At 40.9% G+C, this 17,373-nt stretch overlaps 1 protein-coding gene across 1 annotated transcript; it reads right to left on the minus strand.

Annotated features, from left to right (window-relative positions):
- Window positions 1-1,007: 1,007 nt before the first annotated feature.
- On the minus strand, window positions 1,008-17,284 carry cabcoco1 (ciliary associated calcium binding coiled-coil 1). Its single transcript, XM_073490140.1, has 6 exons — window positions 17,216-17,284; window positions 17,052-17,140; window positions 15,278-15,447; window positions 2,621-2,765; window positions 1,161-1,233; window positions 1,008-1,076 (listed from the first exon to the last, which is right to left on the minus strand). The coding sequence occupies exons 1-6, from the start codon at window positions 17,282-17,284 to the stop codon at window positions 1,008-1,010; spliced, it is 615 nt and encodes a 204-aa protein (XP_073346241.1).
- Between the last annotated feature and the right edge of the window lie 89 nt (window positions 17,285-17,373).

Below are 17,373 nucleotides of genomic sequence, written 5' to 3' on the forward strand. Positions count from 1 at the left end.
TCATACATTCCTGACTGCAATATTAATCTGCTCTGACGCTTGTGAGGTTTACAGTATGTCTGTACATTGTTCATAGAAAATATCCAAATCCTTGTTTTATGAGTTTAACAATAAGGACTTAATCATGTGCGTATGAAGTGTGGTGCTTTACCTGCAGTAGTTTCACATTAGTGTCCCCCTAAAACCATAAATTGCTGTTTTTACATTTCTGTTTGTACACAGATTAAACAAATAAGATCCAACATATTAATTATTGAGCTTCAGAGCTGTTGGTAGGTGTATTTTTCATGTTTGGACCTCTAGCTGTTTCCATGTCCTGACTTAAGCTCTGTACTTAACACAAAGTCATGAGATTATGTCAATCTTCTCATTTCAGTCTAAGTAAATGAATAAGCGTATTACCTAAAACAATTATTTTAAGATATTGCAGATCATTTTATAGTCGTGCCTGTCACGCAGCCCAGTCCTCGGATAAAATGTTGGTGGTTACCCTTTCTGCAAACCACTACTACGTTTACATTCCTACATGTCATGCGAATCATACTGACATTTCTACAAAACATGTCATGTCATGTTCAAATTATTTGTTTATGACCTGACTTTCATATCAGGGGGCGTAGGGGATGGTGGAGGAGTTACAGGCCGTTTCAACATTTGTAAGCGAGAAACCACTGATATTTTATCAGACCTCAGGACATCTCCAGCTGAGTTTGTGGCAAACTAAACGTGTTTTTAAGCAAAACCGTCATGTTTTCTAACCTTGTGCCTAACCTGACCAGAGCATAAGCACAGTGTTGTTAAAACATAAAATTTAAAATTGAACAAAAAAAAAAAAAAATGAAGTGAGGACTGCTTATGCAGTCTGATTCCACAGACAGACACCCTACTGTGGACAGTAAAGGAATCAGAAGTCCCAGCTCACACTGGTGCTGTTCATCCATCCAACCATCTGTCCATCATGACCTGTTCATTTTTCTGGACAGCACACAGAGCCATTTACTACAAGTTCAAAGGGTGGAAATGCCTTCTTCCAATGGACTGAGAGCATCCTGGCAGCTGAACACATCAATAGTCCTCTGGAAAATGGCATTTAAAACATTATTTAAGTGTATATAGACATGGACATACAGTACACACATAAGAATCACAAGCTGTCTCACCTCCACACCTGTCAGTACCTCCTCTCTGGATGTGGTGAAGAGAAGCTCATACAGTCTGTAATTCAGAAACAGACTGCAGCCAACAGAATACACAGGGTCAGCTGCATCAGTTAAATTATTAAAACACAATACACCCTACAACATCCCAGAGCTATTGCCTATCTATCTTAAATGATTCATAAAATCACCATATGCTGGCTGCCATTTCAAGTGAGTTTTTCCTCAGCACATTAATGTGATGGTGTCATTAAACAATCTGTGGTCAATTCTATTCATAAATACAATGAACATTAAAAGAAGGGTAAAGTTATGGGTTAGCAGTGGTGGAAAGTAAGTGCATTTACTTTAGTCAAGTCTGTGATATTTTACATGAATATTTCCCCATTCTGCTAATTTAAACTTCTACTCTGCTTTAGTTTTAGCGGGAAATGCACAATTTACTCCACTACATTGATTCAATGGCAGTACTCACTAGATATTAATAGTACATATTACATTAATATTACATATAAGACATTAATATTTTATATACATGTACAGCACAAACATATCATCAGCTTGGAAAATGATGCACTGTAATAGATTAAACTACCCTGTACATATAAAATACACAAATAAGTACAAATGAGCCCACCGTGTAAAGGTACAAAACTAAAGATTCAAGCTTTATTTAATTGTCATTCTGGAGTACAGATTGTATAATTAAATTGATATCTGTAATTCCCTAAGATACAAACACACACACACAAAATGATACAGACTTAATTAATAAATTATTAATTTGGACAGGGTGAACAGACTTTGGCTTAATACCCTAAAAGGGTCATAATTCTGCAAAATGAGTACTTTTACTTTGATACATTACCTACTTTTTTCCCACTGATTTTGAAAGCCAATGCAAGGCCAAGATGTCCTGTTTGCCTACCTGCTGTGTTTTACGAAACATGCTGTGACAGCTTTACAGCATGTGGTACCAGTTTCTCCAGAATGAACTCAGTCAACATGTCCACCACCCACACTGTTAGTGTTGGTCTGTCAGCTCCATATACTGTGTGCAACCTGTGTGGTTTAAGTAATGCCAGTGTAGTTCACAGGTGGAGCCAATGCCAGCAGTGACATCAGGCCCCTTTGTGACCACCTTACCTTATACTGAATAATGATTGAGTCACTATGGGATACAAATTGTAAAACTGGGATGTATGTTTGATATGTGTTGTTACCTATGCAGGTTAAACATTGGGTAGCATAACCCACACAGGGCCTGCACAGAGCAAATTGAGGAACACATTTTTATGCCAGCATATCACTAATCCATGCTGGGCCCACATGGACATGTTGGCTGGGATTTACAGGAGGTATGCATTTGTATCCTTCCAGCCATCTCTGAATGAGTCATACGCAGAATTTGAAAAAAATAATAATATCATGATTTGACCTGTGAATACGAGACCATTTCTTACCTGTTTCTGATGTAACTTATGAGTGCTGTTGCCTCTTCGCTGTCTAGAAGTGGAGTGGTGTCTGCTTCTGGTGTTGAGCAGTGGCAGGCAGGACCTAAGGCCTTGGCAAACTCCATCAAGTTATCAACTAAAACCATCTTCTTCTCTAAAATATGAGAATAAAGCACAAGTCAGTGCTGCAATTTTTATATATTTGACAAGGTATGTAGTAATGCATTTACTAGTCATGCCAGTTTACTGGTTTTCTCGGTCCCATTAGATCCCAGTAACCTTTGATGTGGATCCAGATAAAGGTACGGATCCAAACATTTTTCTCACTTTCTTTAACATTGTGAAAGGCGTTTTCCAACATTTTCACTAATTTCAATAATGAATCAATAATGCATGCATCTTGCTGATGTTGGAATTGATGGTAGGGTGGGTGTGGTTATTAGAAATTAATAATTATTGATATTAATTATTAAAATTAAATCAATCAAAAGTGATAATCAAATCATTAAAACAGGGCTCACTTTAAATGTAAATATTTGTAAAATATTTAGAATTAAAGGAACAGTGAAGGAAATTTACCTGAGCACTGACCATCACAACCAGTAATTACCACAAAACATATGCACAAAATAATCACAGAAAACTGCTCTGTACAATATAATAGAATTTATTAATGATCATATATACTTAATACTAATAATACTAATACTAATCATAATACTTAAATCAACAAAAATCCATCATTCAACTACAGCAGCTAAACCATGAAACTTAAACACTAAGACAAACTCAAGCAACAAATAACAAACAAGCATGCGGTGTGTGTGTGTGTGTGTGTGTCAGAGAGACAAGGAAAGAGAGCCAAGATGGCGGTTGTAGGGAAAGAGAGCCAAGATGCCCGACACGATGTCTTGGAAGATGACGTCACGGAGTGTTCAAGCCTGTGCGAGGCTTCAACAAACCATGACGGAACACAGTTTTCTCACATGCTCTTTTGGATACACACATGACATTGTTCCACAAAGGTAACGGTGCTAACACAGGACAACCGTATCTAATGTTATAGCAAGGCCATTAACCATAAGTCTCCAACAAGTCGCTCAGAGGATTATGTATATGTGTCACTCAAACATATGTGTGTACTGTACATGTGGGTTAGTAGGAAGAGAGAGAGAGAGAGAGAGAGAGTAATTTGGAGTTTGGAGAGAAATGGAACTGAGCAGTCATGCTTAAGAATAGCTCCTGAACAATGTTATTATTTTCTGTTCAAAAATAAGATAAACACTGAAAAATAGTAAAGAACTTGAATACAGAAGTCAACACAACAAGCCAGAGAAGAGAAAGAGAGGAAAAACAGCTGGAACAGGACCCCGGAGACAAAGATCAAAACTTTTAGCTGGTTGGATACAATGTTGCTAACCTAAGCAGTCAAAACAACTAGAAGAAAAGAAAAGAAGAAGACAGAGGAGGACTCAACTGACAGTAAGTTTTAACACTTTAAATTACAAATAAATTACAAATAAAATCCCAACTGAAATATTAAAGCTAACAGCTAACTAGCTTACACTAGCTAAATAACAGTTGGGCGGTTGCCTAGCAACAGCATCAGTGGCAGCAGTAGCAACGGAACTTTCCTGTTATAAATCAAAACTCACAGACCTCAGAGTGTTAACTCAAATTCAAATTCAATTCAAAGGGGCTTTATTGGCATGAAAGTTTAACAACAATTTTGCCAAAGCATCTGTCCAAACACTGGACAGAACACAACAAATAACAACACAAACACAACACCGAGATTGATTTACGTTAATTATATATACAGTATATACAGTGCATGTGTGTGTGTGTGTGTGTTTACGTGTGTGTGTGTGTGTCGGTCACTCACTGTCCCTCAGGTTGTGGCATGTTGACACATATTGGTCAGCAAGGTATGCCCTATCTCCCTCTCCCAGGAGTATTTTTAATTTTGATATGTTGTTCAGCTCTTTGAACTCTGAGATTACCAAATTGAATTTATTAAAATAAATGTTCCTGGTTTTGTTGAATGCTTTACATTGTAGGAGAAAGTGAATCTCTGTCTCAACCTCACCTGTCGAGCAGTGACCACATGTTCTGTTTTCTTTTGGTTGCCATGATTGTTTGTGTCTTCCTGTTTGGATTGTCAGTTTGTGGTCACTGAGCCTGTACTTGGTAAGGATCTGTCTCTGCTTTCTATCTCTGACAGTAGAGAGATATTCTGCTAATTCATAATCTCTTTTAGGGCTAGATAACATTCTAATCTACTTTGGCTTTTATTTTCTTCTTTCCAATGTTCCAGGTAGTTTTCTTTACATTGTGTTATAATTTGCTTTACTCTGATTGGTGTTTGGAGAGCAGTGTTGTTGTGAGGCTGGTCAGACTGTGTCTGAGAGGGGGCAGTTAACCTCAGTACCAACTGACATAGGGGACTCTTTTCTGGGCTCAGCTCTTGAGTTTGGAGGGCTTTGGAGTGGAGTGTGTCTCGGGGGCTGGATTTCAGGTGGTTAAAAAAGTTGAACGTTCTCTTTTGTATGTTAATTATCAGCGGGTATCTGCCTAATTCTGCTCTACATGCATTTGTTGGTGTGTTTCTGTGCACGTGTAAAATGTGTCTGCAGAATTCTGCATGTAAAGACTCTGTTGGATGTTTGTCCCAACGGGTATAGCTCTGATGACTGAGTGGACCCCATACTTCACTACCGTACAGCGCAATGGGCTGGATGACACTATCAAATATTTTAAGCCAGATTTTGACTGGAATTTGGAAATTATTACATTTTCTCTTAATTGCATGTAGGGCTTTTCGAGCTTTTTCTTTTAGTGCATTCACTGCCATGTTGAAACTCCCTGATGCTGTAATGGTTATACCAAGGTAGGTATAATTCATGCTATGTTCAATGACATGATTATTTATGCTAAATTGGTATTTCTTCTCCTGACATCTGGGGCGCTTTTGAAAGATCATGACATTAGTTTTCTTCATATTTACTGCCAGGGCCCAGTTCTGACAGTACTTTTCTACTATGTCCAGCTGTTGCTGTAGTCCTTGTTCAGTAGGAGACAGTAGAATAAGGTCATCCGCATAAAACAGAGACTTCACCTCTCTATCTAGGAGGGAGAGGCCAGGAGCAGCACATTGATCTAACTCAACAGCAAGTTCATTTATATACACATTAAATAGAGTCGGACTTAAATTGCAACCCTGGCGTACACCTCTTCTCTGGGTGAAGAATTCAGTTTGTTTGTCTCCAATTTTAACAGCACACATATTTTCCAAATACATTGATTGAACCAGATTGTACATTTTGCCCCCTATACCACAGTGTGGAAGCCTGTAATAGAGCCCTTCATGCCAAATAGAGTCGAAAGCTTCCTTGAAGTCAATGAAACAAGTGAATATCTTACCATTTTTTGTTTGGTGTACATGTTTGTTAATTGAAGTGTGAAGGGTATTTACATGGTCGGTGGTGCGCTGTTTTGGGAGGAAGCCAATTTGACTTTTACTCAAGATGGAGTGTTCCTCAAGGAAATCTAGTATTCTTTTATTTAGAATACTACAGAATAATTTACCTAGACAGCTGCTGACACAGATGCCACAGTAGTTATTAGGGTCTGATTTGTCCCCACTCTTATGAATGGGGGAAATGAGCCCTTTGCACCAGATGTCAGGAAAACATCCTGACTGTAATACAATATTGAACAGCTTTAACACTGCACCCTGCATCTCTGCGGTGCTGCATTTGAGCATTTCGTTTTTAATTGTGTCTGGACCACAAGCTTTCCTCGGCTGGAGAGATTTTGTCTGTGTGGTCAATTCTTCCCAAGTAATTGGGAAATCAAGGGGGTTTTGGTTGTCTTTAATTGTTTCTTCTAATGTTTGGAGTTTTTCTTGTATAATACATTGATCTGAATTGATTTGATTTATTGGTATGTCTTTGTACAGATTTTCAAAATGTGCTCTCCAGATGTCACCATTTTGGATGAGTAATGTCTGTTGCTTTGTGTTGAACTTGTTCCACATATCCCAGAATTGATTTTGATTAATGGCATTCTCAATATCTTCAAGTTTCATGTGGGTATAATTTTGTTTTTTGTTCCTAATTGTACATTTGTATTTCTTTAAAATTTAATTGTATCTAATGCGTAGGGCTGGGTTGTTTGGTTGGCGATGTTTTTCATTTGCTATTTTTCTCAGGTCTTTTCTGATGGTCTTGCATTCTTGATCAAACCATTTGTCAGCGTTTTGCCTTTTAACAGGCTTCCGTTTTTGTTTTATGAGGTCAGCTTTAATAGCTGCCTTATGAAATATCATATTGATATCATCAATGGCCTTGTTTACACCATCTCTGGTAGAGACATATTGGTTTTGATCAGGTGAGTTGAAGGCCATGATGAATTTGTCTCCACTGTCTGGGGCCCATCTGTAAATAGGATTTAGTTGAAACAGCTTGCTGGGTTCCCTTTTTGTGTCACTCATTTGATCTGAGAGTTTAAAGAACACATTTATTTGGTTGTGGTCTGAAAGGGGGGATTGCTGTCTGACAGTGAATGCACTGATAGTGGAGGGTTCCATGTCAGTGATTGCATAGTCTACTACACTAGACCCAAGAGCTGAGGAGTATGTGAATCTCCCTAGAGTCCTCTCTGAACCTACCATGAACTATGTACAGGCCTAAGGCCCGACAGAGATGCACTATCTCCCTGCCACTTTGATTTATTTCAGAGTCAAGGTTGTTCCGACGGCTGATGGTTGGTGTGGTAAACAGGGGGGCCTGACCAAATATATGGTTGTTGCCCTGTGGGTCCATGACATCAGGTTGGATTCCTGTTCGTCAATTCAGATCTCCAGAAGCACGTTTCCCTGGGCCTGGAAGTAGGCAATTTCTGAATGGAGAGTGTCAAAAATGTCTTCTTCAAAATAAGGAGAATCTACTGGGGGTATATAAATTGCACAGAGATATAGATCCCTATCAGTTATGCCTAGGGTTTGATCTAATCTCAACCAAATGTGTGATTTACCCTGTTTTACTGGTGAGACCTGACGGCAAAGATCTCCTTTATACCACACCAAGATCCCCCCCCCGATGTTCTGCCCTTGCGTATGTTTTTTAATTTTATAGAGGGCACCATGACTTCATTATATCCTGGAGGACAGTGAGTGAGCAAATCATTTTGACACCATGTTTCTGTCAATACAATTATATCGACGTCTTTGATAGATTTTATGAATTCAGGGTTTCCACTCTTCAGCTCAAAGGTTGAGGAGTGGAGACCCTGAATATTCCAACAGCTTATATGAAATGAACACATTAAAATACAAAAATAAAATTCAAAATGAACCTGTATAGTGAGACAAATATTAAGACATCTACAACTATCTATACATTTATAATACTAAATAATTTTACCAGGAAAAAGCTTGTTTGTGTCCAGGAATTTCCCATTTTAGTCAGCCAGCAGGACCACTTGTGGAGCTTGTTCTTCTGGCTGAGTGGAGGGAAGCTGGGATGGGCAGAGCTGGTTGTTGGCGGCTGGCTGTGTGGGTGTATCAGGAGTTGCCAGGGTGTTGTTGGGCTGGGTGCAGAGCAGAGACGGTGGGACAGAGACAAGGCAGGAGTTTGGGACACTGGCAGGAAGAGTCTGTGTCTCTGTAGTTGTCATTGTGGGGACTGCTGAGAGTTGGTCTGTCAGGTGTTGGACTTTCTTGGTGAAGCTCCTTTCTCTATTTTCAGCATCCTCCTTCACTTTGGCTAACTGAGCACGGAGCACACTGTTCTCCTGTTTTAGTGCCTCTACACTTCCTCTGAGGTCAGATGCCAAGGCTTGGTTGTCTCTCTTGAGCTGCTGGAGCTCCTCATGAAGCTGTTGCATAGTGTTGTCTTGGTGGTCAGACAGCCTGGCCTGGGTCAGCTCTTTGAATTCAGCAAAGTCCAGCTCCAGCAGGGCCATACTCTCCTTTAGCTGGTTGGTGGAGCTGGCAGGTGTGGGAGGGGTAGAGATGGATAAGGTGGTGGGGTTCTCTGTTGGGCTCTTATCATCTTCACTGTCAGAGGGGATATTGATCCTCTTGGTGTCCACCTCAGCTTTTAACAAGGAGAAAGCCTCTTCAAAGGACTCCAGGCTGGCTTCATTCCCCTGGATCATGACCTTTCCTTTGGTGTAGTATGTGATGGTGAGCAGAGGGTCATCCTTGTCAAGGTGTTCATCTTTACAAATCTTTAATCTGCCTCCTGAGCCGATGCCTTCACTGGATACGTATGCATAATTGTTGCACAGAGTATCTTTCCAAATGTATATGGAATCAGTGAAGAATATGATGTTATTCTTCCTTCCTTCTTTGTGTTGAGTGTAGTCAGTAGTTGCGGAAAATGTGACTTTTTGTTACGGAAACAGGTTTTGCGAATAAATCATGACTAACCCGGATGTGACGTCGTGGTATGTCTGAAGTGCTGCTGGACGACGACTTCCCAAAAGTCCTTCACCCAGCGACGTTCCCAAACAAATGGAGAACGACGCAGTCTCCCTCCAGCAAACTCCGACAGCACTCGTAACATTAAAAATCTTCTTTTCCTTCTCCTCTTCAGGAGGATTTTGTAGGCTGTGAACGCTGACAAAATTGTAGTGTCAGCTGAGTGTCAACTGTCAGCTGAGTGTCAACTGTTGTCATGGATACTATCACACTCTCTTATGACGTAATCTCACGGCGCACTCCTCCTCTCCCAATAATCGCAAAACAATAACGAATGGAAACGGGCATAAATTCACATTTGCTTTTTGCACATTTTCATAAAATCTGCTCTTAAATTTGATACATTTGGATGGAAACCCAGTTAATGAAGAGGACCTCTGGATTTTCACGTAGTGTCTTCTCCTTGTGTTTCTCTCTAGCTGCTGCACTCTTACATTTAGCAGGGTATTCAACCTCTCTGCTCTGTTAGCTGCCTTCTGACCGGTTTGCATGGCGACCACTTGTTTACTCCACAGGAGGCTAGGCTAACTGTTTACTTTGTTAGCTTTTCTAGCCTTTAAACAGTTTTTTTTGTTTGTTCTTTTATCTTCTTCTTGTCTTCATAGAATACCTCTTCTGTTATCGTCTTTAGTACAGTTTCCCCTTGGAAATGTTGGTAACAGTGGCAGGTAGTAGGCTAGTTAGCAGTTGACAGCAAGTTACACAGTTGACAGCTAGCTAGTTGAGAGTTAGCTAGTTGTTTTGATTTAAAAAATAAATCCAAAGATGATATTTTTTCTTCTGTTTTGCTGATTAATGTTGTTACCTTCTCTTTAGAGTCCTTTCTGAAGAATATTTGAAGGTTCTTTTGCAAAATGTCAGAAGGGCTGAAATTATCCTGCTCATGGACTCCAATGGGAAGTTCCTAGATGAACAGACACTTTTCCTGAGACATAGAGTTGAGAAGATCTGGTGCCCTAAAGGTGCGTTCACACCGGACTTTTTATTTTTGTCGCTGTCGCTCCAAAAAAATCGCTCTGTCGCTCAGCTGCAGTCGCTCGTCGGCACAATTTCAACAGATCACTCTGATGACGTCATTCAAGCGATTCCAGTGAATTTCACGTCGCTCGGAGGCGCTCATTTCTTCCCGTTTGTATTGGTCCAGCATGACTGACAGTTTGACGAGCTGTTGGCGAAAATCGGAGGCAGGATTGCCCGGTTGGACACCAACTACAGGCGCTCCATCCCAGCTGAGGAGCGCCTGTAGTTGGTGTCCGGCGAGTGGCTGTGTGTGCGTGTGTGTGTGTCAACGTAAAGCCGGTTTGGCACTTCCGGACCGGTGGAGTTGTATTACGACCATGGTTTTAGTAGTTGTCATAGTTACACATAGATTACGGCAGCCTATCAGCGCTGAGCGACAAGCGACTGACGGCCAGAGACTTGGGATTTCTCATCTCGAGCGACAGAGCGATTGAGCGCTTTTTCGCTCCGTCGCTCGGTCGCTGTCGCTCGGAGCCCCAGCGATATTTCGCCTGAGCGATTAATCGCTCAGTCGCTCGTTTGCATTGACTTAATATGTAAACTTGTCGCCAGCAACAAAAATAAAAGGTCCGGTGTGAACGCACCTTAACACCCAGAGAGCCCTGGAGCTCTTGACCGTGGCTGAGTTGGGATCACCCAGCCATATTATCATCCACACAGGCACCAACGACCTAAGGTCCCAACAGGAGAGAGTGGCAGACTCACTCAGGAGAATGACTGAAAAAGCCTCCACCACCTTCCCAACCAGCAGAATCATCATCTCCACCCTCCTGCCAAGAAGAGACTTCCACCCCCCACACCATACACAGGGTGAACACCAGCATCTCCAGGGACTGTGCCCTGAAACCCAATGTGTTCCTGGCTCACCACCCGATACTAGGTCTGGACTACCTGTATGACCATGTACACCTGTACAGAGAAGCAGTCCCCATCCTGGCCAAGACCCTGAAGGACGTTGCCTTCAGCAGGAACCTCACCGGCACCCAAAGGAGCAGTCAGCCAGCACAGACCCCACCTACAGGTCTACAGCACCACAACCTCCTGCATAAATTCTGTCAGACCTGGGCCCTGACAGTTAACCCAAAGAAAACCAAAATTATGATCTTCCAGAAGCAGTCCTGAAGTCAGGAAAACACACACAATTTCTATTTGGACACCGCTATATTACAACATACAAAAAACTACACATAACTTGGCCTCAACATAAGCTCCACAGGAAGCTTCAACTTGGCTGTGAAAGATCTGAGAGACAAAGCAAGGAGAGCTTTCTATGCAATTAGAAGAAATATTAAACTTGACATTCCAATTAAAATCTGGCAAAAAAATTTCCAATTTGTATTAGAACCGATAATTCTCTATGGCAGTGAAATTTGGGGACCAAAATTAAATCATGAATTTGACAAATGGGACAAAACAATAATAGAATCCTTCCACACAGAGTTCTGTAAGAACATCATGCATGTCCAGAGAAAGACACCAGACAATGCATGTAGAGCAGAACTCGGCCAATACCCCCTCATATTGAAAATACAAAAAAGAGCAATTACATTTTACAATCACCTAAAAACTAGTGACCCCCAGACATACCATCACAAAGCCCTAACCTGCCAAGAGCTGCAGCCAGAGAAGAGTCCCTTCAGCCAGCTGGTCCAGAGGCTCTGTCCAGACAACCTAACATGCCCCGGACAGCCTCGGGACCACAACACCAATCCAATCAGACCAAACCAAATTATCAACCAACAAAAAGAAATCTATATCACATACTGGAAGGAAACAACTAAAACACAGAGTAAATTAAAATGTTATCTGACCCTAAAAAGAAACTTCACATTAGCAAATTATCTGAGCACAGTAAAAGATCCTAAATTAAGAAAAGAAAAGCCTTAACCCCGCATAGCAATACTCCCTGCCTGGCTGCCAGAGGAGGAGGGACTCTGCTCCCACTGTGACAGACAAGAGGTAGAGTCAGAACTACACTTCCTCACCTCATGCCCCAAATACCAGGCTCTGAGAAATGAACATTTTCCCAATATGATAAAAATACACCCTGAATTTGAAAACATAACAGACATAGAGAAACTCCCATGCCCAAATGTGAGAGCATTGCAGCTAAATTTATCACCTCATGTCATGACCTGAGGACAGTAGGGATGCAACGGTAGAGTTTTCCCACAGTTCGGTATGCATCACAGTTTTTGGGCCACGGCAACGGTACGGTTTCGATATCTTAATATAAAACTACTCACACTAGCAAAGGCAATATTGCATGTAAAAATAATTAAAAGCAGATATAGTCAAACTACAAACCTTATTATAAAAAATTAACACTTATCTTAATTGCCTTCCATAAAAAACATATGCAGTATCCAATCAAGTTAAACACCAAACATTATTGTAGTATTGTATTGTACTGTATTGTATTGTATTGTTTGCCTTTGTGTATTGAACCTAACAGGGCGTATTGAACGGTTCGATAAAATATTGAATATTGTTGCATCCCTAGAGGACAGCCAGTGGAACCTGAGAAACACGACTATATAATTTTGTTATTATAAGAGAGAGAGAGAGAGAGAGAGAGTAAAGCAAATTATAACACAATGTTAAGAAACCTACCTGGAACATTGGAAAGTAGCCAAAGCAGATTAGAATGTTATCTAGCCCTAAAAAGAGATTATGAATTAGCAGAATATCTCTCTACTGTCAGAGATAGAAAGCAGAGACAGATCCTCACCAAGTACAGGCTCAGTGACCACAAACTGACAATCCAAACAGGAAGACACAAAAAATCATGGAAACCAAAAAAAAACAGAACATGTGGTCACTGTTCGACAGGTGAGGTTGAGACAGAGATGCACTTTCTCCTACAATGTAAAGCATTCAACGAAACCAGGAACATTTATTTTAACAAATTCAATTTGGTAATCTCAGAGTTCAAAGAGCTGAACGACCTCTCAACATTAAAAATACTCCTGGGAGAAGGAGATAGGGCATATCTTGCTGCCCAATGTGTCAACATGCCACAACCTGAGGGACAGTGAGTGACCGACACACACACACACACACACATAAACATCTTTAATGTAAATGTTTAATGTAAATCAATCTTGGTGTTGTGCTTGTGTTGTTCTTTGTTGTGTTCTGTCCGAGTGTTTGGACAGATGCTTTGGCAACATTGTTGTTAAACTTTCATGCCAATAAAGCCCCTTTGAATTGAATTGAATTGAATTGAACTGAATTGAATTGAATTGAGAGAGAGAGAGAGCTAATGCTCAAAAGCGTAGCAGAGAGGGAGAAACACTTGAGCGAATCAGCTTGTGATGAGCACAAAGAAAACAAACAGTGTTTTACAGTGTTAAACTAACAGCAAAGAAAAGGACTCGGTACAGCTGTTTTCATCTTCTCCGTGTATTAGGTTGCTGCGGAACTGACGATGCATTCAGGTGCGCTCTCAGACAATGGGAGATGGGCGTTGTCAAACCTGGGGGGACTGTGACATGGGGCGGGCTGGCCATAGGGAGGTTCGGGAGTATTCCGGAATGGCCGGTCTGTACGTTTTTTTACCCCATAAAACGGCCGCAGGTGGCACAGAGTGGAACGTCACTGGGTCAATCTAATATTTTGCATATTAAGGGGGGATACGAGCGGCCCCTCCCAACTTGAGCTGATCCTTGTTTCTATTGAAATGTGATTGACTCAGCTGCTCAGTCAGTCATTAAACCGTTATTTTCCCGTTTAAAAAAAAGAAAAAAAAGAAAGAAGAGCGGGATAAATTCAAATTAGCAAACATGCTAAAAAGAAACAAGCCGGAGAAAGAGATGGGTGGAGCAGAAAAATTAAGGGCAAAAAAGAAAAAAAGGTTAATACAGGATGCAGCCAAATGCGCCAAATTAGCAGAGCTTTTCCGTGGTGGAGGGGCGAAGGTCAGCGCGGCTAGTGTCAGTCAGGCCAGACAATTAATGCCAGTATGTCGGGCTACAATTTTCAGGCCCATTGAGAACTCTAGTTTGTGTTTTTGGATGTGTTCAGGGCACAAAGAACTAGGCTTTCCGCCGATCTGATCGGCTATATCGGATCGGCCGATATTTTGCATTTTATGCAATTTGTGAGATCGGCCGTAATGTTTTGTTTTTGTTGGTTTTTTTTGTCTTTATTGACAATAGATCGGCCGTAATGTCTTAATTCACCGATCCGATCAATGACGTCATTGTTGTGTTGAAAGTTTCACAACACCAACATGTTTGTTTGCTAGTGATGATGTTGCTAGCTAATGATTCAAGATTCAAAAAACTTTATTGTCCGTCACATAAACATAAATCAATATACTGCCACACGGTGTGGCAGTGTATTGATTTATGTTTGTTTGTTGTACAGATAATCATCCTTCCTCCCATTTGACCAAACAATTCCAACTCATACCAATAAACGGTTAAATGGCTTTCTTGGATCCTGCGTGTTTGAATGTGCACCCCAGTTAGGAATTCTATGGTCCAGTCACCTTCATCCTCCACCACATGCAACCTTAAAATCATACAGCTCTTTTACACTTATCATTAAACACACACACACAGTAGTTTTGATTGTTGAAAAAACATAGTGTGTGAGTATGAGTATGCATAGTATGTGTGAGCATAAGTACTTCAATACACTCTACTGACTGACTAATCTGTGTGTGTTGTGTTTAATATCATTAGATTGTTTTTATACTGCAAATAAAGTATTCGTGTTAAAATTACGGTTCCACTTACGTCCGTCATGCGATCGGATAAAAGGCCTCTCCAAACCAAGCTCCCGGGCTGAATTTCAACCGCAGCCCGCCCCTGACTGTGACAATCAGGCGCCACCTACTGGACATTAGGGTCATTGCACTTTCCTTTGTTTACGAGGCTTTGTTAGTGCAAGGAGGCCGCATTTAAGCTTTGGTTTACATGCAGGCCGCTCTATCGGCGGAACCATGTGGTGAGGGTCACAACACTGAAAAGAATTAGGCTTATTTAGGTGGCTAGTATGTATGATCCTAATAAAAATCTGGATCTAGCAGATTTAGATATGTGTTCATAGAGGGTAGTCTATTTTTAGGCACTATACGGTAACAAACAGAGATAGAAACATGCAACTACCACCAATGCGTAGTTGAGATAGTCTCTGCGCGTCCTCCTCACCTCTAATGTTATCCAGCAGCATGCGCAGTACAGCCATGGTAAAGGAGGTCTGTATGGAGGTGAAGGTAGCCTCTTTTGCCCACCAGAAACCACAGAAATAGTAGTCCAGCATGGCAGCTTCCTTCATACAAGTTTGATGGTTCCTGAAGCCCAGAAGCTCCTTTATTTCCCTTGAGGCAACAGAAAGCAGATCTGAATAAATACTGTTTCAGTGCAGTTGTAATTATGCACTGAAATAGTCACTTTAAAGGTCCAGTGTGCAGGATTTAAGGGGATCTACTTTTAATTAGTGTATGCTTACCTGAAACTAAGAATCGTTGTGTTTTTGAGAATTTTTTAGATCTTTAAAATAACAAATTTTTAGTTAGTTATTTATTTAAATATCATCAATCAAATAAAAGTGTGACACTTTTACTGTGTAAAAGAATATATTGCGCTGACATGTTGATGAGTGTAAACATTTGTGAAGTTTGTATGTGAGAAGAGTGTTGAGTGTATGAACATGAAGATTGGTAGAGGTGTAGACATTAGGTCTGGTTAGGGTGGAGCAGGGACAAGCAGGCTGTATGTGAATCTTGATTGATGTGACTGAAAGGTCTTATAATATTATTTAGAAAATGGCTCTGCACGCAGTAAACATGTGGCTAATAATAATATTACAACACATTCATTTGAAATGAAGGATTTGTAGTCTTACTTGAGAACACAAGTCATACATAAAAGCTGTGATGTGCTTACAGGTTGATCTCCTCCCTCAGAGGAGTGAGTTGGGCTGGGCCGGACAGAGCTTCTGTTCCAGGCTGTCAGCTGCTTCGCCACAGACATTTACAGTCAACAGCAGTCTGGTTCCAGGGGGCACCTGGTGAAGCAGCTGACTGCAGGTTAGCCAGGACTGGCTCTACGCTGAGCAAAACAATGAGCAGTGCTGCTCTGTTAGCAGCGACTGGGACGGAGTGGGGTTTGTGGGTATGGTGGTAATTTAAACTGTGAAATCAAATAATCAAATCGAAATGGAATGTTTTCGATTAGATGAATAATGAGGGAATACTACTGACAACAGCAGCTGTAGTTGAGGGAAACTTTAGTGATTCCAATCACAGCAGCCCCACTTCTAAACAGCAGGCAGTTTAATGAGCAAAGAGTCGATTTCAGGAGTTTCAATAAAAACTGAGGTTTTAATTGTTCTTCTGGGTCTGTTTGAGCAAGTTTTTTGAGGAATCTTGCTGTCTTATTCCTCAGTGCAAAAGTCAATTGAGAACCTGGGTGACAGGATACAGTAAATTCTCCACCCAGCAGACCACAACACTGTATACATACAGTATTTTGCTGTGTATTTCATTTGGCTTACTGTTCATTGGACAGTTTTATTCCCACCCAGAACTTAAAAATGATAAAGAATGAAATCTAATAATAAATAACCTGAACCATAACCTTACTTTGGGTTTCTTTCTGAAGTATTCACCTCTCAGGGTTAAACCTCCACCTTTCTCACTTTGGCTACTTCAACTCTTTTGATCAGAGCTGCCCAACACGGGCATGAAGGCCTATTGAACCAAACAATGATTCAAATACATTTTTAGAAATTATGATATAAATAGCTTTTCATGATTTTCATGGTTACATTTTTGGGAAGTAAAATACTCTTTAAATATGTAGGGTTACGTTAAAATGACTCTGACTCCAGTGAATAACTGACTCTGACACTGACTGAGACAGGCAGACATTTTTGTTTGACACAATTTCAACTGTCACTGTGACGCAGTAAGCTACGTACGACTGAAGGTCATCCCCAGTCTTCTCCAGCAGGTCTTGTATTTGTTGGTGTGTCAGCGCGTCCCACTGGAGGAAGACATTTTCCTCTTTCTAACGAGGAGGTAAGAAAAACAGGCTCAGGTTATTCCAGATAAGCAAGCAAAGCAAATATACTTCACCTATTACCTGTAGCTTATCTTTATCCTTTACTGTAGGTTGTTCGTTCTTCTCACGACGTGTCGCTCCTCCGGACATGTTGACGCTCTAGTCGTTGCCATGGCAACACCCAATTAAAAGCCGCTGTCCCCAGACCGTATAGGACCACCGTCAAGTTACTTTTTTAC

Source organism: Pagrus major, chromosome 20 (genome assembly GCF_040436345.1).
Source record: "Pagrus major chromosome 20, Pma_NU_1.0".
NCBI classification, from domain to species: Eukaryota; Metazoa; Chordata; class Actinopteri; order Spariformes; family Sparidae; genus Pagrus; species Pagrus major.

Excerpts from the sequence above, each read along its gene's own strand:
- cabcoco1 (XM_073490140.1), bottom strand. The coding sequence starts at position 17,284 with ATGTCCGGAGGAGCGACACGTCGTGAGAAGAACGAACAACCTACAGTA. Across the intron at positions 1,234-2,620 it reads ATAAGTTACATCAGAAACAG|TCTGTTTCTGAATTACAGAC; the intron begins GTAAGAAATGGT and ends TGTTGGCTGCAG. Across the intron at positions 1,077-1,160 it reads AGGTACTGACAGGTGTGGAG|AGGACTATTGATGTGTTCAG; the intron begins GTGAGACAGCTT and ends GCCATTTTCCAG.